Genomic DNA, 21,565 nt, shown 5'->3' on the forward strand with positions numbered 1-21,565 from the left:
CAGGGAACAAAATTAAATCTGATATCTCAATAAATTTAAGTTTTTTGTCTGACAAAATGCACTTATTTACACCTGTAAACCAAATAAAATGTATATATTATGTTTAATGAAAATAGATGGATGCAATCGCGTTGATAAACCGAGGTTAAGGACGCACAGTTAAGGATATTATCCTAGTTTCAGCATTCTTCAAAAATGCTTGAAATCATGCAAAAATTTTAACTAAAACAAAAATATTATTGTTTTAAAAACCATTATTGAGGTTTATAACAACAATATAAGTTCTCTAAAAGGGGATGATGCATTCTCTGTGTACTGACCGTTTTTTATGTACACTGTACATATAGTTAACATTTTACATTTGTGCTAAAAACGTGGAAGATACAATAACACTGGGTGTACAAACCCTGTCTGTACAACGTGCTGCAGTGCCAATACATGCTCCGCGCAGGTTTATCACACAATCAAGCTGGTTTTATATCTCTGAGTAGGGTGGAGGATTGACCGGCATAGTAGCGGGGTCTAATACTAGTTCATGATGCCGAGTATAGTAGGATAAAGCATCTCTAGACTCTAGGTTAGGAGTAAATGATTCTGATCCAAAGGAAGCAGGAGAAGAGATGGATGTTGATGGTTTGGAAGATACTAATCCAGCAGAGCAACCACATGCGTTCTAGAAATTATATTTATAGATTACTGAATAAGGAGAAAATTAAAGGGAGTGTTCGTGAAATATAAAAGAGGGTATTGACTTACGGCGAACAATAAGTGCTTTTGATCGCTACTAATATTACTTCTATCTGTTGCATCTTTAAAGGGACAGTAAAGGGAAAATGAAAGGGGGTATAGGCTGAAAGCTAATCACTTTAGCTCTTGATCGCGACCCATGAAAGTTATATCTGATGTTTTTGTCTCGAGAAACTGATAAAAAACTGTGTAAAAATTATACGAAAATTCATATATGTAAAATTTTGAAAATCTGAAACTTAAATCACGTGACCAGAACTATCACCAATTGCAGAGCAGTATACTGGTTACGTGTCTCCGCCTGTATCACGTGACCACTTTACTGCACTGCCATTGGTGGAATTTCTGGTCAAGTAATACGGACGTAAAAATAATATTATGAATGAAATCTATTGAAAATAGAAATAACAAATATAAAAGTAAACCTAATTTACAATTAGCTTTCTCTGGGATATCATCTTCTTCAGATTGGTTGCTTATTTGCTGAATATGATCTGTTTAAACCTACTACTTTTATACAAAATTGTATATATATTAATTTTCTTATATATTTGACACATTTTTATATCAATTTCTCGAGACAGGAACATCAGATATGACTTTCATGGGTCGCGATCAAGAGCTAAAGTGATTAGCTTTCAGCCTATACCTTTTCCTTTACTGTCCCTTTAAGGAGAAAATTGTTAAAAACGACTAATGCTGAAGAACGAAGCCTCCATGAAAATTCAGAAAGTTGCCACATTCAACTTGGATCGTAAAATAATCAATTTAATTCCAAAAAAAATCATTCAGATATGACAACAAATAGTCATCGACGCATTCGTACATTCTTGGAAAATATAAAAATGTCGTCTTCATTTTCAAAAATCCTGGAAACAGGAATAAATGTTTTCAAAAGTAACTCTCAGATGATTAAAAATAAAAATATTATAAAATATACATATATAAAAATATATGGCCCATTCACAACGGTACCAGGTAGAACATTGTCTGATTGCCTTGTAAAGACCAAAAAGAAATGTTTAGGATTCAACGCGCTTTTTGATTAAAAGACGAGAATATCATTCTCATTGTCACTAATAAAGAGGTTTAAACTGTACCATTCTGAATCGGGCATGTCTAATTGGTTTTCTTAAAATTACGCGTACAGTAAAACATTTGTAACTGTAACTGTAAGCAATGATTTATAAAGTGACAACAACCTGAGCCGAATTTAAAGAATTGGAGCCGCGGCTTAAATTCGAGACGCAGCAGTTCCACTTAAATTTGTTTTCAATGTTTCAAGATTTATGCCGGCGGCGCACAATTGAAACCGTTTTTTAGGGATTGGAGACGCGGCTCAAATTCATTAAATTCGGACTCTGAATCTATAAAATATTCTCGTGTAGCCAATAGAAAAACAGAGATTTTTTTGCGCTTCACGAAAATTAAGAACAAATTGATTTAAATTGTTAATTTTTGAAGCTTTTGGAAGTATAATTTTTATTTCTAATCAAGAGAGCTAGCTAGAGGAAAAAGAAAAAAAATGTGTGTTCATTGAAGGGAAAGGCAAAACTGCAACAATTGAAAAATTCGGTTCATTTGACTCTAAATCCTTAAAACACCAACTTAAGCATCTAATCCCCCACCCTATCTCTCGCGGCTAGCCCTTAAATAATACATTCGCCCCCCCCCTCCCCTCCGCTCTCAATGTACCTGCTGCCTTGTGTTGACCGGAGGAGGATCTTCAGAATCATCATTGGTTGTAAATACAAAAGTGTTACACACTGTCTCGCCGTTCTAATTCAATAATGTTCTCACAATATAGTAGACTATAAATAGTAACGAAAAATGTCAATATTTAAAAAAAAAAATTTTGAAAGATCTAATTTTTTCTTTCTTCTAAAAATTAGTCTGTTTATTTGTTAACAAATATTTTTTAGGAAAAATCCCAAATTCAATCTTGGATAAATCACATTGAAAGATTTTTAGGTCAAACTTAAAGTCTCATTCTATGTGGGTTTATCCTGTATATCCTGTATATCCTGTATATCCTGTATATTCTGTATATCCTGTATATCCTGTATATCCTGTATATCCTGTATATCCTGTATATCCATATATCCTGTATATCCTGGGGTCCATATAATTCCAATTTATTTTGAAAGAAATTGGGCAAATTTTAAAATGATAATTTTTGAAAAAATTGGGGGCAAAATTTGGTTTACATTAAAGTTTTTAGGGGCAAATGCGAGTGGAAAAGGGGCATTTTTTATGTTTGTGGCATTTAGTTTTGGGGCCAGGTATTTGCTAATGGGGACTGGGGACAACTTTAAGTAAAATTGTGGGAAAGTTGAAAAATTTTGAGGGCAATTTTAAAATTATTGGGGGCAAATGTATTAGTGGAATTTGAAAATGTTTTTTTTTTAATTTTGGGCAATTGGGGGCAAATGGGGGCAAATGTGTTAATGGAATTTGAAAATGTTTTTTTAATTGGGGGCATTTTTTAAAAAAATTGGGGGCAAATGGGCGCAAATTTGTCAGTGAAATTTGAAAATGTTTTTTATTTGGTAGCATTTTTTTTAAATTGGGGGCATTTTTTGTTAAGTTGGAGGCAAAAAATAATTTTGGGATCGAGAAAATCAGCTGTTTTGGGAATTATATGGACCTCTGTGTATATCTTGTAATAATTAGTCTTAACTCTACCTGTGGTTGAGGAGTGTATTCAGGTGGATCATCTTCTACTTCACTTGATTCATTATAGCTGAAGGCATCATTTACCTCCCTCATAGCATCATCATAGGTTGGAGGACTGTTCAGAGGCCGGGATATACTTCCGTTTCTTAAATATTCACGGAACATCTAAACAAATGATTTAGTTGAAAAAAGAAAAAATAATCAACATAATCAACATTATCATCATAATCAATATAATCAACATAATCAACATAATCAACATAATCAACATAATCAACATAATCAACATAATCAACATAATCAACATGATCATCATAATCAACGTATTCAACATATTCAACATAATCAACATAATCAACATAATCAACATATTCAACATTATCAACATTGGATCAAAATGGAAATTGATTAAAGTAAACTGTGCTTTCTTTACAAAAACGAAGTGTGGACATATGTTGCAAAAACATTGGAGAGTTATACAAATTTGAAGCTAGAAAAAACGACTATATCTTACATGTTATTGATCATATAACGGTTCAAGGATCACCGCAGTAAATGCATTGCTAATGACCAAAACTACATTCCACAAACAACTAAAAGCAAGTTTGCATAGTAAGATTGCTTACGCTTGATGTGCGCCAATGTTCGAAAAAATGTTGTTTCTACAGCAATGGACAGGAAAAATCCGTAAATAACGGCATTGATTAATTTTGTACCTGCAAACTGTCTCCCTAAGCATATTGACCCATTAATTGTGACGTCATTTACAATTATTTCTGTTCATTGCTTTGAAGACGACATTTCCCGTACATTGATCGAGACTCGAGAGTACCCAACCTTACTTAACAGCCTTAACTAAAAAATACCTGAGTCGACTGTACAGACCCGCTTCTACAGAAATAAACAATCATACACTTGACAATTCCAGCCACTAATATAAGGAAAAAGACGACTGTCAGGGTGTACAGTAGCAACTCTAGCGCATTCTCAAAACTGAACTATAAAGAGAAAAATACAAAACGCGGCAAACATACGGTAAGAGCCTGAAAAATGTGGAATAGGCATTAAAGTAATAATAAAGGCTTTTTAAGTTGTTACGAAGGATGTAGCTTTTAAATAATCACTCATTGATTAAAATGGTTCTGCTAACACTGATTGATTACCATATCTCATGTTCATTGAACTAATTAAAGTCATAAATTGAGACTGAAAGTCGTCTTGCTTTTCTGCTCAAAGTTTTCTGACCCCACTCTACTAGTACCATATTTCTTTTATCAAAAACTAAATTTTACAAAAATTCTTAAATTCACTTTTAAAGTTGGTCTTCTTGTCATGAATATTGTCTATACTAGCTTTATGCATGATTTAAATAGCGTTTGCGATGTAGATAATGTTTAGCATGGAAACTAAACTAAACTAAATGCAACAAATTTCAATTTAGAATTTAGACTTTTCAGTTATATTACAGTGAATCCCAGGTATATGTATACATATAGAGACCGTCATAAGCTTTTTGATAATTCTAAAGAAAATTCTAATTATTTTTAATTCAAGGTAAATTTATTGCCCTGAAATATAAATGCAATTGATAAATTAATATTTAACTCATTTTTCCGTGGCATTTGATCTTAAATATGTAATACGACATAATAATAAACTCTTGCTATGTATTCATATATTTGGGATTCACTGCATTTAATTTTACTTACCAAAGTCATAATTATAATAACAGAACGAAAGATGTTTTTATTGGACATTTAAGAGACATTTAAGTTACTTTGACATTTAAGAGACAATTAAGTTATTTAGACATTTAAGAGACATTTAAGTTACTTTGACATTTAAGAGACAATTAAGTTATTTAGACATTTAAGAGACATTTAAGTTACTTTGACATTTAAAAGACTTTTAGGTTACTTAGACATTTAATAGACATTTAAGTTAGTTAGACATTTTAGAGACATTTAAGTTACTTAGACATTTAAGAGACTTTTAAGTTACTTAGGCATTTAAGAAACTTTTAAGTTACTTATACATTAAGAGACATTTAAGTTACTTAGACATTTAAAAGACATTTAAGTTACTTAGACATTTAAGAGACATTTAAGTTACTTAGACATTTAAGAGACTTTTAAGTTACTTAGACATTTAAGTTACTTAGACATTTAAAAGACATTTAAGTTACTTAGACATTTAAGAGAGTTTTAAGTTACTTAGACATTTAAGTTACTTATACATTTAAAAGACATTTAAGTTACTTGGAAATTTAAGAGACTTTTAAGTTACTTAGACATTTAAGAGACATTTAAGTTACTTACACATTTAAGAGACATTTAATTTAAAGTAACTTAGACATTTAAGAGATTCACAAAAAAAAAGACTTCAGAGACGACTGTACGGATTTTTTTCAGGCTTTTTCTGAGAGTTTTAAGCCGTCATTTTAGTCTTGTGGTTAACCCAGTGTAATAGCCGCCATAACCATTACATATTACAAAATCTGTTTAATTTAAAGATTATTAAAGACGACTTTAAACCGGCTTCATCCTGGTTAACCTGATATCCACAGTTTTCATCTGGGTTGGGTAGCTGGGTGCTGGCACAGTGGGGCAGACTGTTACAAGTTAGTTCATCGCTGATGCACAACAGTTGATTATTCTCAACATTGTTTCTGTTACAGTCAAACCACTCAGTTTCCCTGAAAAACAAATTAGATTTTTGATGGGTAAAACGTATTAAAAAGATGGGCTCAGTTACATTTTCCATAATACTTTTGCCCTAAATACATTTGCCCTAATTACACTTGCTATATATACTTTTGCCATAAGTTACACTTGCCATAATTACTTTTGCCATCATTTTCTAAGTTTTACAAAAATATAAATCTAACTTTTTTTTTCTATTTTTTCCTCATGAAAATGCCCAACTTTAGTTTTCTAACAATGCTGCCGGGAGAGAATGAACACTATAATACTGGTAGAAAGAGCTTGGTGAAGAATCAAAGACAATACAATACTTTTCCAATAGAGCAGTAACTTAAACTTACTGCTCATGAGCTGCCCTCATTAAGATTTGTTAATTGTAGTCACAAAAGTTACAATTGTAGTTGTTCAATAAAAAAATGTATGGATGTTCATTATAAATATAATTAATTGTAATTATGGCAAGTTTAACCATTATGGCAAGTGTAACTTATTGCAAGTGTAAATAATGGCAAACGTATTATGGCAAATGTATTTATGACAAAAATATCATGGCAAATGTATTTGAGCCATAATATGGAATTACAAAGTGTGTTCCTGTTAAAATTCTTCCTTTATACAAAACTAGGCTTTAAGGCCGTTTAATATTTCATAATATTTTTGTTCTTTTTGTGTGCAATGTACTTAAAACGCCGAAATAGTTGTATCTGCTCTCGATTCTTTAAATTATTACACGTGGCAGAGACACCTAGCTGAAATTATTAAACAAATAACAAATATTATGAAGTATTAACTATATAAGAATGCGTCGAAAAATAATCGATGACTATTGGTTGTCATATCTGACTGATTTGTTTGAAATTAAATTGATTATTTTACGACAAAACTTTCTGAATTTTAATGGACGCTACGTTCTTCAGTATAAGTCGTTTTCAACAATGTTCTCCTGATAGACGCAACAGATAGAAGTAGAGATTAAAAGCTAGTATTTTTCGCCGTAAGCCAATACCGCTTTAATTTTTCGCGAACACTTCCTATTTAAGAACGCATTCAAATCTTGACTTATCAAGGATGAATAGTAAAATTTCAACGCACGGATAAATTCCATATTTTTACATATATTCCTGATTGTATATGTATATTTAAACAAATAAAATTACACTAAAGAATTTTACTATTGTTATTTACAACATTTTTACCTACTGTTGTCTTCACATGATCTAGTATTGTCCAAGTTTTTACTTATTCTAAAACAATGTAATTTTCAAAATATATTTATAGTGATTTTTTTTCAATTTGAAAAAGTTCCCTGGTCTTGTATTAAACTCATATCTTCTATTTCCTAAATCTTTCAACCTAATGTCGTAGACCTTAGATATTTCAAACTATGAATTCCGTGAAATCAAATTATCGAAATTTGAAATAAAACAAGATTTATACCATGAGGTTTTTTAGATCAAATAATCAAAATAAAAATATCAAAGGTTTACAATATAGTTTCTAAGATAAAGGGATTAGAAAATTTGAGTTTGTAGCAAAGACTCTATTAGTTTGTCTAATCAAGGGATAAAACATGCATATCTTATAGTTTGATTTTATATCAAAACCTATTAATTCTATAATCATTTTTAGAATGATATTTTCATCTGAGAGGTCGTCATAGTCTGCTAAGTTTTGATGTCATATATCTACGAAATACCCCCAAAAATATTAAAATTGTCTGACCCTTAAAAAGACTGCAGACTTAATCTTGAATATGGTTCCATTTGAAGAAAAATAGGGGCATGTACAATTCACAACGGTTCCTTTAAAACTTCATCTGATAAATAATAAGGAAAATAATTTCTGAAGTTAGAAATGTGTAGTAGTCACTTTTAACGGTTAACAGTTTTCAAAAAGAAACAACATGGATATCTAATTCATGTTTAATCAAACAAAGCTTTTAAGGGTACCATCGTTAATCGGATTTACCACTCTATCAATAGAGAGTCATTTAGAATTACGTTTACAGCCGCTTTAATCGTTTAATTATTCATTCGTCCAACAATATACAAGGTGTCGATGAAAAAAAGTGTGTTTAGGCTTTGTAGCATCAGGTAGTCCATGAAACATATGCTCTAATTTTCTCTTTTATAACCTTCAAAGTTAGGACTTATATTCGAAATTGAGCTTGATACCATTTCGGAAGATATAAATTGATTGATTAATCAACGTCGTTTTGTTGTAAGAAGAAGCGTAACTGGCAGGTACAAAGCCCATATACTGCTCTAATTAAATATTAACCTCCAAATATGTTCGGCCCCTTTTCATAAGATTTTTTAAGTCATTTATTTTGAGAAATCCTCGATTCTATCATCGAATATGTTGTACAAAACACTAAATTTAAATTTATTTTTAAATCTTTGGAAAAAAGACCGAGCTGCACATTTTTCAATATTAGGCCTACTTTTTAAGACTAAAACGGCATTTTAGAGAAAAATGTTTTACCGACGACCCCATAGGGTTTGTACCTACTTGGAGCACTTTTGAACACAATAGGCTAAAAAGTCTAAACACACTTTTATCAGAACACATGCAATGCAGAATGAAAACATTTGTGTTTAAGAAACCTGTATGCAGTCACCACAAAATATATATTCTCCAAGGATTTCAAGTTATTTATCTTTATCTGCAAAAGAAAGAGACTAAACTATTTTGTTTAAGTATACTGGAAATAGATAAACTATAGTTTCCCATGCACTGTATTCACACAGGCCAAAACTAAACTTCCTTATAAGTGTTTCTGAGTTTGACAAGGCATTTTAACTTCCTTACAAGATGAATACTGCTCACATTCTTATTAAAGGAAATCTAAGTTCAGTTCTAAGTTAGTGTTTGTTAACATACATACAGTTCACAATATACTGTTAAATAACCCCACTACCTTGAAAATGGACTTTTCCTTCCTTTTATAAGAATGTTGAGCCGCATACTTTATAAATCACGTACTGTATGTAAACATATGCTTAACTTACTATTTTAGAAATAAATCATTCAACAAGGAAGATACACTGCCTCAATCAAAAATACATATGAGAAAGTTTGGTTTTGGCAAATGGAAATACAGGTTAGAATTACCAATATTAATAAAAATCCCTTTGTCTACTAATATTTTAATACAGATTCAATAAGTAACATTTCATATATAGATCCCTTTTAAGAAAAATCAAAAAATATTTTTTACCTTAATTGTATAGTTTGAATCTTCATAGCCTTTGGGCCATGTTTGAAATATATGTTCATTTGAATATCCTTAAATATATATTTGGATTAAACAATTAAACAAGTATCAGTTGCATCCTGCCTACTGCAGGGTTTGGTTCTCCCTGAAGCAGACTCAACCTATTTTGCCTTGAACATGATACTGACTTCAACAAGAACAACTAAAAGCCCAAAATGTGTTAAGAAAATGAATCAGACAATTACAAGAACAGATAAAAGTTCAAACTTGCCAAGATGAGGATGCGAATCGTAAAAAGAACAGATGAAAGTTCAAACTTGCCAAGATGAGGATGCAAATCGTGAAAAGAACAGATGAAAGTTCAAACTTGCCAAGATGAGGATGCAAATCGTAAAAAGAACAGATGAAAGTTCAAACTTGCCAAGATGAGGATGCAAATCGTGAAAAGAACAGATGAAAGTTCAAACTTGCCAAGATGACGATGCAAATCGTGAAAAGAACAGATGAAAGTTCAAACTTGCCAAGATGAGGATGCAAATCTTAAAAAGAACAGATGAAAGTTCAAACTTGCCAAGATGAGGATGAAAATCGTGAAAAGAACAGATGAAAGTTCAAACTTACCAAGATGAGGATGCAAATCGTAAAAAAAACAGATACAATATCAAAATTTTCCAAGAAGATGAAAAAGACCGTAACAAGATAAAAGCCCAAAATTTACCAAGATTAGGATGCAAAGCGTAAAAGAACAGATAAAAGCCCTAAATTTGCCAAGAAGAATATACAGACCTTAACAAGAATAGATAAAAGTTCAAAATGTGCCACGAACATGATATAGACCGTAAAAAGAACAGATAAAAGCACAAAATTTGCCAAGATGAGGATGCAAACTGTAAAAAAATAGATAAAAGTTCAAAATTTGGCAAGAAGACAATACAGACCGTAACAAGAACACATAAAAGCTTAAAATTTGCCAAGAAATTAAAAGAGACCATAACAAGAACGGATAAAAGCACAATATTTGCCAAGAAGACAATACAGACCGTAACAAAACAAAAAAACAGATAAAGGCTCAAAATTTGCCAAGAAGATGAAAGATACAGTTCAAAATTTGCCAAGAACATGACACAGACAGAAACTAGAACGGATGAAAGTTGAACATTTGCCAAGAAGATGTTACAGACAGCAACAAGAACAGATGCAAGCCAAAAATTTGCCAAGAACAGTCCACAGACAGTAACATGAACATTACAAATGAAAATTAATAAAATAATATCTTAAATTTATTCTTTCTTTTGAGTTTTGTTTCTGAACAAATATTTGTAATCTTGAATTTAAAAAGAGTTTGTTTCAATCTGAAATTTGACTCTCAATATTAACTCTGAAACCTAGAAAAAGGCCTTAGAGAATAAGTATAAGGTTATATTGCGTGCTCATAGCCCAATTTTTCAAGGCCAGCACATTAAGAAAAAAAATAGATCGATAACTTTAGAAGTGTAGGTGCTAGGGAGGGTTGAAAAAAATGCCAAAAAAGGTTAAAAAATGTAAAAATATTTTGTCTTTATTTATCTTTCTACATATTTTTTTCAAGGGCTTTTTAAAAATATAGTTTTTAAATCTGTAGCTTTGGTCATACAAAATATGGGCTATTTCAGATTTTTTACACAGACTGGACTTTTTAACGCCCTCTACCCTATCCAATGCATAAAAAAGGTTTACAAAAAATCCTTTATTTCTATTTATTAAAGTCAAAAAATTTCACAGTGAAAGTGTCAAAATTGATAATGTTAGGGCAAAAAAAAACTAGAGTCTGATCAAAAATTGATAAATTTTTGGGCACTGCATTTCGCCACTAAGGCTAGAACAACTGGGAAATTGTGCTAAAATTGTAAAAATTTATACATTCATATTTGAAAATTCCATCGTTAAATTGTTAAATTTTGTATTTATTACTAAGACATGAAACCTGTTTTGGGGAAATCATGTGATTTCGTTATTTTTCCATCAGGCCTTTTTTCCTCAACTTCCTCATCATCCTTTGGTTTATCAGACTTAAACATCATTTAATGAGAGTTAATACATGTAACCTGCCATTTGTAAAGCCCGATTCACAACGGTACCCTGCATACCCAAAGAGAATAGAATATATTAGAGTGGAATTTAGACAATCCATCGGAATGAATTTTGTCATTCCCTTTCAGCCTGAAAGGGAGTTCAAAGTGTACAAATCATGTAAATGTTCACAAATTATGTGCAGTAGAGTACATTAATACAGTATGTTCCCTTGACAATCCATTTCAATTTCGATTTTTTTAAAGCTGTTAAATAAACTTTATAAAATGAATTAGGTGAATAAAAACATCATTGATTTATAGTTATAGCGGAAAATCATTGTTTGTAAAGTGAAAGGCATAGAGTCTATGTGAAATGATCATTGGTCAATTATGAAACCACCCTATTTCATAATTTGGTTTCCTTTTAATATTAATTTTAGATTTTCTATTAAATGGTGTTCCAGGGCCCAAAAGGTTATATAGCACAAATATGTGAAGTACTCCTGCAGTATGGAAACAGTACAACAAAATGGCGGTTTTTCACTTTTTTCTAGTAAATTCCACTCTAATATATATTCTCTTTGAACGAGCAAGGATGAATCTATAAAAATATCTACGTAAACCTTTATCATGTAAAGGTTTGAAGGGTACCGTTCAAAATTGGACATTCCCAGTTCTATGGAGGCTCACTTTAAACTACGTGTACAGTTCCATTTAAAAAAATCAATTGATTGTTTTTCTATTTTTTGTATTTTTTTCAGAGAATAATAGAATCTTGAAATGGAATTTTAAGTTCTTTTCCTCGTTGTTTTTACTGAGGTATATTTCGATATCATCTTCATCATTAACTTGTCTAAAATGTATTAATGTATGGTTTGCAAAAAAAAGAAAAATTGTTATTCTATTTTAAATCTTTTGAATCCCAATCGACAATCACCTCTTTTTAAATGTTGTTTTCAGAACTATCAAAGACAAACCTAAACTATCAAAATAATAAATTAAAACATATTAATGTTAAACAGAGTATGGTGACATTTTTAAAGATAAGAAACAGTGAAAAAATTATCTAAGGCTATATTCATTGTTGGTTGATGGATTGCCTGGAAAGAAGAAGTTTTCATGAAGATTATGAATATTGAACTCAAGTTCCACTGTGCTCTGTTCATGCTTAAACTAAACAAAACAAATTTTTATTAAAATAGATTATAATCTTCTTTCTACTACACAGTATTCTTGATTGGTAACATGACATTCAATTTCTGTTTGTAGTGTTTGTTGTACTTCTATTTTCTACGCAAAAAAAAAATCTAGTCCGTACAAAGTCGCAGCTACCCCCCCCCCCATCACATTTCGAAAAATATTGTACATTATGTTTTGTCGGTAAATAACAAAAATTACGTCTTTTACCTAATTGTAAAAGGCAAAAATTGCGCTGGCAAAAATAAAACTATTTTACATTTTGTTCAACTCGTTCAACTCGCCGATATTATTGCCAATTTAAATAAATAAAAATTACCCCTTCTTTGTTCCAGAAATAGGCTTGGCTTGGTTTCCGATATGGATCAAAGGTAATAGGCCTCAGATTATCTAAATCAGAAAAACATAGGTCTTAGATTATCCTAATTATTAAGTAATAGGCCTCAGAATATCTAAATCATAACAACATAGGTCTCAGATTATCCAAATTATTAAGTAATAGGCCTCAGAATAACAAAATCATAAAGTAATATGTTTTAGATTATTTAAATTATAAAGTTATCGGTCTCAGGTTATCTAAATCTTAAAGTTATAGTTTTCAGATTATAAAAATCATAAAGTTATAGTTTTTAGGTTATCTAAATCATAAAGTTATAGTTTTCAGGTTATCTAAATCATAAAGTTATAGGTCTCAGATTATCTAAATCATTAAATTATAGGTCTCTGATTATATAAATAATAAATTTAAAGGTCTAAGATTATCTAAATCTTAAAGTTATGTGTCTCAGATTATCTAAATTCGAAAGTTCTATAATTTACTATGTTATCATACATATTGAATACGCAGGTGTGGGATGATCAATAACTAATACGTAAAAAACATTGTTTAATACTGAAGATCTCCGTCATAGCATGAAACTAATTAACAACAAAATTGTTGAATTATTTGTATACAATATACAACAATTATGATTATCTGTAGTATATGTAACGTTTATCTTTATCGATTGCATCATGATTTATGGATGTAATTTTTCATCCTAGAAGTTTATCAAAGTGGACTGCTTTTATAAACAACGTATATTTCCTACTGATGTATACATTCTTCAATTTAATGTATTCAGTGTCCGAATTTAATGAATTTGAGCCGCCTCTTAAATCCGCCAAAAACCGGTTTCAATTGAGCGCCGGCTTAAATCTTGAAACATTGAGCCGCCGCTCAAATTCTTTAAATTCGGCCTCAGATACGGCGACAGTCACTTTTTTAGTGGTGTACAATCATTTTTATAAGTTACAAAATATGGAGCGGTACTAATCTCAGTTCAGTAGAAAGACCGGGCCCGACCGGTACGAATTTAGTAGAGCATTTATAATCCCTTACTCTCCGATATGGGAGTGAAGGTGTTGATTGTAAGAGGAAATACTGGCAACCTCGTAATTCCTCTAGTTTTATTTCTGCCTGAATTTGTTTACTCGGTTTGCAAGAACAAATATGTTTTGAATTTCTAATTTTTATGTAAATAATACTGTTGCGTCAAACCAAAACTAAAGAAGCTACAAGGTCACAAAGTTATACCAGTAATGTCCAATTATAAAACAACTTGGTCGGTTTATAAATGAATTATTTCCCTACTTTAGATTTTCCCAATTTTGGTTTAACAATTACTTTGTTAATTTTACGTTCACAATGTTTTACTCTTAGCTAAAAAAGCATTACGAAACAATCGTATGTATATATGTTAGCTATTGCTAGCCAAACGACTGGACCGAATGGGATGAATTTCCCTGGGTACCCTAAGGGTACCCAAGGTTAAAAGAAATTTGAAATTTTGATTTCAAAAAAAAATTTTTTAAAACTATTTTTTTCATTCGAACAAAATTTTGTTTAATGTTTCTAAAATTCCACGGGCAACGCTAGGCACTTCAACTAGTTGTTAATATTCTTATTGATTGGGTTCAATTAGTGTTTTATCCATTTCACACAAACAGGAGTATTTTCATTTTCAAAACAAAAACATAATAATTGTTTGTTTATCATTTTATAATAATGTATTTCTGTTGCACCTTCTTCTATATGTAGTTTCTCAAAGAGTCCCCTTTCAAATGCTGCTGCAATATCCAGTGCTGCAGCATTTTTGATAAAAATCAAGGCATAGAAGTAAATAATTTTCATATTCCATATCACAGTAAACATACACTCAGGACTAAATAAACTTTTAACCGCGAGAGATAAAAAATATACAGATAAAAGATAAGGTGTAAGAAGTTCAGTGAGAATATCAAGTTTTTGTTTCCATTAATTGTTCATAAATTTCCACTTTACAATTACTGGATTGAACCGAATATCTTCTTTCCCCTTACATTATGATTTTAATCGTTTTGTATTTTTCACAACTTGATTAAAAATTGAAACGATTCTTTGTGTTAATGACCAAATGGACCAAATAATAAAAATAATGATAAGAGAGTCAGTTCGGATAGATCAAGACTTTGAATTGTGTTGCAACTAGGGATGGATCGTTTTCATTTAAAAAAGCGATCGTTTCATTATGAAAAAACGACGAAAAAACTAATAACGAAAAAACGATCGTTTTAAAAGAATGGTTTTTAAACAGCAGTAATTTCGTAAACGATCGTTAACGACGACCATTTTTAACGATCGTTAACGACGACCCTTTGTTATCGATCGTTAATGACGACCCTTCGTTAACGATCGTTAACGAAGACCTTCAAGGTCAGAGCTGAAACCGACCTGAACGGCATCGGTACATATTATTTAGCTCCCTCACAAGTTCAAAACGAGTGGATCGCTTTCAAAAGCGATCGTTTTTTCCGAAAACGAAACGATCGTTTTTGAAACCGATCGAAATACAAAACAAAAAACTATCGTTAAACAATTATTTTCAAAACCGATTAACAACCCTAGTTGCAACACCTTAGCTTATGATTTTACCTCACTCACTCACTTGTTTTTCCTTATAACTCTTGAACATTTTTAATTTAAAACTACAAAAAAACTTTTTAAGAAGTAATTGACAAACTTCTCATCGATCGATTTTTGTGCGAAAGCTTGAGACCTTTCAGTTCATATGGCGAATCAAATGACTCCCTATTCCGATTGGACTTTTTTTGTCTAATATAAATGGGGGGAGGGGTGTTTTCCACCCCCCCCCCTCTTATGATTTAGTCCTTAGAGTTGAGATAAGGGATTGTGAAACATGTCCCTAGTCCAACTTTATAAGGCCGGCTCATAAAAAATTAGATCAACTTTAATGGTGAGGATATTAGGGAGGATTTTTTAGAAAATTCAAAAAGAGTGTCGAAAATTTTTTTTAAATAGTTATTTTTACTTTAAACAAATTTAACCATATGACACATGCATGTGTCATATGCATGCTACCAATATATCCATTTAATTATAATTTAGAGCTCCCCTTCCTAGCTCACAGGAGAGGGAGGGTTTAAAGTGGGGAGGGGCAGTTGATCGAATCAAATAACTTTTTTAATTTTTTTCCAGATGATTTAGCATACATTCCTGATTTAAAATGCGTTCTCGATAATAAGAACATTCCTGATTTATCCGTTCCGTTCCGTTCTTCTCCGTTCAGTTCCTATATTTTTAAGAATGCATTCTTGCGTTCCGTTTAAAACGATGGGATCGTTCTTGTTAGCTGTGTTCGTTCTTGTGAAAGAAGGATTGTTCTTCAAGGAGGACGCCCAGTCCTACATATAAGGATGTAAAATAGAAAAACCACTATTGATTTATAGGTCCCTTTACATTAAATCACATCCTTCAAAAGATGCATTTAAAGGCTATGTGATAAATTTAGTGTTTGTTTGTCACATCTATATTGTATCCAATAAACGTCTAAACGGGTGAACCAATTGGGCTCTAATTTTTTGTGTCATCTCATGTGACCACAGGGAAGGTTTATGAATGATCAAAATTAAAAAACGTGCGTTTTAAAGTTTTTTTTTGTAAAATCCGCAATTTTTTTTACAATGTACACAAAGAGAACATGTTCGCCCTATAATTCTTATAATATTTGTTGATTGTATTAGAGACAAGCATTGTTTTTTAAAGGCTTTTAAAGGGACTGTAAAGAAAAAATGAAATCGGGTATAGGCTGAAAGCTAATCACTTTAGCTCTTGATCGCGACCCATGAAAGATGTTCCTGTCCGAGAAATTTATATAAAACTGTGTCAAATTTATGAAAAAATTTATATATATACAATTTTGTATAGAAATAATAGGTTTAAACAGATAATATTCAGCAAATACGGAATCAATCTGAAAACAAAGATATCCCAGAGAAACCTAACTGTAGGTAAGGTTTTATTCCAATTATAATTTTATAATTTTTATTCTTATTTTTAATAGATATAATTGATCATATTATTTTTAAGTCCGTATTACGCGACTAGAACTACTATTGTATATGAATAAAAAAATACTAAATGCAACCACTAGAAAATAATATATTCGTCGAGTCGGTTTTTCTTATACTATATTTTACAAAGATACAAAAAATATACGATTGATACTATACTAATCAGATATTGTGAATCGAAACAGTTTCAGGGTGATGGAGAATCTTCAAGGGAACCTCTGTATAAGGGAGCTGATCATCAACTACCCTTTTCCCTGCATTTCGCTCCATCCTTGGTTTGCATTTAACCCTAGCTACCCCGGGGTTGGTCCGTCCCCTCCCCAACGCTTGGGTCTTCGAGATAACGGAAAATTCGGCGTCGCTTGGGTTATTTATAGAATCCACATGCAAACTCAAATAAATCCGTTAGGATTCAAAATAGGATTCAAAAGTCTAACCATAGGGTAAAAGATGGGGGGGGGGAGGAGGGGGCATGATGCCCCTAGGTAGCTATGATCATCCAGGTTTTAGTTTCAATATCCAGCTTCTCAATCTAAACAATATTATTACAGGTTTTATCAAAATCGTCCATTATTACACTACCACCAATTTGAGAGTGTAGTTTACTGCTCTCGTGTCTCTATATGTATCACGTGACAAGTATACCGACGGACTTAAAATGGCAACGAAAGTCTATAACTCATAGTGTCTAATAAACTCAAATATCAACGTGAAATAAAAATTCACTAGATATGGAAACAAATAATACAAAGAGATTGAAATAAGATGAAAAACTAAAAAAAAATATTATTTACCCTGTTTTACTTTTTCCTATATTTTCGGCCTGTCTTTGAATTATGATTAGCTCGTATAAAACGATACTAATGATGCGGAGTTCAGTAAGGCCTTTGTGGGCATTACTTAAACTTGTCTTATTCTATTTGAGAATTTAACGGAAACACAAACTTTTAATAGAGAGGGTAAAGATGCAGGGCGTCACAAAGTTAAACGTCGATATCGATAAGTTCAATCCTTTTCATGTTGAGCATTTTTTCTAATTTTTTCATGGTAAAATAACCGCAAGTAAATTGCAGGCACTAAATGAAAAAAAAACGTTTGATTTGTAAACATACAAACTTTAGTATCAAGATTGATGAAACATATCACTAATTCAACACAACATTTAATCATTTCCCAAAGGATAGTTTGGCAACGATTACTAGACAGTAAAATATAGTACTTATAGTAAGGCCTAAATATAAAAAGGGTCGAGCATTTCAGGTGGGATATAAAAGAGTTGATCCATGCTGGGTTCTGGACTTTAAAGAAAATTCTTCTTAGTAAAGTAAATAATATCATAAGACATGATCAATATAAAAGACGACATAAAATAAAGATCAAAATGTAAAATTCACACTTGTATGCTATTCCATTAGCGTCTGATCAAATCAGGGTTCAGTCATGTGTTTTGTGTCTATCCTGAGCCAATAGAAATTGCATGGCAGTATCATCTATCTTTCTATCTAGCTATCTCATTATTATCCAATTATGGAAAAATCCTTATATCGGAACTAACAGTAAATGGAAATATTTACTTTTACTGAAACTATAGTGAATTACTTATATACCCTCACATGAATTCATTTTTTACTTTTAATCNAAATAGATCAAAGTCAAAGTATAAAATAGCAATATGTTTATTCGATTTTTTAAAAAATGTTATGAGGCCACATCATCCAGACAGAACAAACACTAGGCGAGGTGGGGTAAGCATTACAGTTAAACTATGCGAGGTGGGGAAACCAATTTTATTATGAGCCAGTTTTAAGAAAATAAAAATAATTGATTTAGAGAATAATTTAGTTATAGTTTATAAATTATATTTAGAATTTTGTACTGAAGAGTTCCTATATTATATATATATTAGATAATATGAAAACAAAAAAGGCCAAATATGCACATTGAGTAGGTTTTGTTGTACTAAAGATTTTTCATATCACAATTTTCTTACTAATCATCATGGAAACATTACATAAATTATAATTTTATAGATTTAATAAAAAAAATAATAATTTTATCTTACTGTAAGAAAATATCTAAATCTATATAAATATCGTTTTCTTGTCTCTCCATGGGTGTCCTGGTGTTTGTGTTTTTGTTTGTGTCCAATAAACGTTAAAAGGATTAAACTGATCTTAATATTAAACAAAACAGAATTTTGTAAACATTTACGTTATAAAATGACACAAATTTGTATTGCAAGAGGTACTAATGTATCAATTAATTGTACAAATATGTATTCTCTTGGCTTCAATGGACTTATAGAATGTCGTCTTCTAAATATATTCGAGCCTGGTGTTGGTTTAGTCTGGATTATGTAAGGCTAAAGTTGGCAAGCTAGAGTAAAGAAAAATTTAAAAAAAAACATGTTTTATTTCATTAAAATCACAATTTTTTAATATATTTGTGCATTTCCTATAAAGCATACAGTTAACATTTATGCAATGATTATATCAAAAAAGCGTTAAGCAGAATCATAATAAAATGGTTAAATTCATTATACTCTACTCTAATGTTTAATGAATCTATAGATTGGAAAGTCAGATTCATGATGTTTACATTTCAAACTTTGGCGTTTATACAAAAGTTATTTGCTGATTTATGCTGTGAAGACAAACAAGTAAATTATCGTTTATTTTAAAAATTTTAAAACTTTTACATTAGAAAAACGACATCTTTGTCGTTGTGTCTGGAATAAACGAAATAAAAGTTGAAAGTATACTGTTGTGAATCAGACATGCAGTTCTATACGTAATAAAGGGCCTCTTAAGGAGGCACGATATTAACAGGGATTGCAGTGGCGGCAAAAGCATAAGTGTAAGCTGCTGAAAATCTTAGTCCAGTATCAATCCAGGTTTTAGTTTCAATATCCAGCTTCTCAATCTAAACAATATTCAAAAGAAAATGGGAAATTTATCTTGTGACCTTGAAACAAGAAATTTCGCTTTCTTTTGTTTTGGAAATGATCTTGAATTGATTTTTTAGTTAGTTTACCTTTTCATTATTATTTTTAGATTGACCGATGGCATAAACCCCGTCTGTAGTGGTCAGAACAGCATTATATTCTCTAAAATTATATAAAAACTCAAGGTTTAGCAAAAAACTTAACACACCAAACAAAATAGCATTTTTGAAAAATAATATAAAAAATATGTCTGAAATCCTTTTTTTACCTGGGAGAGTTTAAGTCCGCTATCCTAGTCCAGTTTCCAACTGAGGGTTTGAATATTTCAGAAGATTCTTATAAAGAAAACATTTACGAGTTATTAATAGCTATATGGCAGATGTGTTCACATGTAAAGCAAGTTATGATCCGCCAAATATTTAGACATCATTTTGATCTGGCCAGGCTACATTTGTTATATAAACCGTGCTGGGTCCACTGTACACGGGGTATTCCCAACTGGACAGTACAAATCTTGTATCGGCTAGGATCATGCAACTAGGGCACAGAGATACAGACAACTTGGACACAGAGATACAGACAACTTGGACACAGAGATACAGACAACTAGGTCACAGTGATACAGAAAACTAGGACACAGAGATACAGACCTCTTGGAAACAGAGAAACAGACAACTTGGAAACAGAGATTTAGATAACTTGGACACAGAGATCCAGACAACAAAGACACAGAGATCCAAATATATAAGACACTGAGATCCTGATATATAATACAAAGAGAAACAGAGGAATTCTAGGAAACAGAGATACAGACAGCTCGTACACAGAGATGCAGATATCTATAACACAGAGATTCAGATAACAAGGACACAAAGATCCAGATAACTAGGACACAGAGATTCAGATATTTAGAAAGCAGAGATCCAGACAACTTGGACACAGAGATATAGACAGCTCGGACACAGAGATCAAGAACACTTGGACATAGATATCCAGATATAATTTTAAAAAGAGTAATTGCCAAAATCTGTAAAGAAATGTACATGGTTCCATATTTATCTCTAAAATAAATATTTAATTGATGTTACGCGAGCCATGCTGCGTGTATAAAGTCTGCTTGTCACCCCTGTGTATTTCTGAGTTCTCCCTGAAGATCTGTACGGAATGTATTGTGAAAGAACTAGTTTTAGGAACTGTTTACAGACTGACTACGCAGGCGCAAGATTTCTCGCGGAATAGTGAATAATTTATATCAGTATATGTTTATTCGTCTTGCAAGTTTTAACCGTGTCCAGAATTCTGGGATCACTGTGGTAACTATTTTTATATATACTTATGCTTATCGTCTTGATTATAGTATGATTAATATTTATATATGTGTTTGTTGGTTCCTAGCCACAGTTTTTTAATGCCTGAGTGAATTATTTATTGTATTCGTATGATTTATCACTCAAAGCTTTTTCTGTGGAATTATTAAACTTATGTAGATTGAAGGCTCAGAGAAATAAACGTTCGGAACCTTACTATCATCCTTTTATTATGAAGAGCGTTGAGAGAAGGGAGTCTTACGATCCGGTCCTGAGAAATACCACACGGTATATATATTAGGTCTTTAGGGAAATCGCTAAGTAGCGAAACA

At 31.4% G+C, this 21,565-nt stretch overlaps 1 protein-coding gene across 1 annotated transcript; it reads right to left on the reverse strand.

Moving 5' to 3' along the window:
- Positions 1–9: 9 nt before the first annotated feature.
- On the reverse strand, positions 10–14,798 carry LOC111713281 (uncharacterized). The gene is made up of 14 exons (XM_023488116.1): positions 14,655–14,798; positions 12,910–12,980; positions 12,494–12,566; positions 12,331–12,370; positions 12,195–12,246; positions 11,306–11,375; positions 9,346–9,413; positions 8,732–8,790; positions 7,322–7,369; positions 5,977–6,118; positions 4,290–4,421; positions 3,433–3,588; positions 2,443–2,526; positions 10–673 (listed from the first exon to the last, which is right to left on the reverse strand). The coding sequence occupies exons 1-14, from the start codon at positions 14,782–14,784 to the stop codon at positions 476–478; spliced, it is 1,323 nt and encodes a 440-aa protein (XP_023343884.1). The 5' UTR covers positions 14,785–14,798; the 3' UTR covers positions 10–475.
- Positions 14,799–21,565: the final 6,767 nt, after the last annotated feature.

The sequence above is a fragment of the Eurytemora carolleeae genome, unplaced genomic scaffold (genome assembly GCF_000591075.1).
Source record: "Eurytemora carolleeae unplaced genomic scaffold, Eaff_2.0 scaffold1327, whole genome shotgun sequence".
In the NCBI taxonomy this organism is placed as follows: Eukaryota; Metazoa; Arthropoda; class Copepoda; order Calanoida; family Temoridae; genus Eurytemora; species Eurytemora carolleeae.

What these genes read in the sequence shown, in the direction of transcription:
- LOC111713281 (XM_023488116.1), bottom strand. Translation starts at nt 14,784, where the DNA reads ATGTTTACTGTGATATGGAATATGAAAATTATTTACTTCTATGCCTTG. An exon ending in GAAACTACATATAGAAGAAG is followed by an intron (nt 12,981 to 14,654) that starts GTGCAACAGAAA and finishes TTTCTGATTTAG; the next exon opens with ATAATCTGAGGCCTATTACC. An exon ending in ATGAAAACTGTGGATATCAG is followed by an intron (nt 4,422 to 5,976) that starts GTTAACCAGGAT and finishes TTCTCTTTATAG; the next exon opens with TTCAGTTTTGAGAATGCGCT.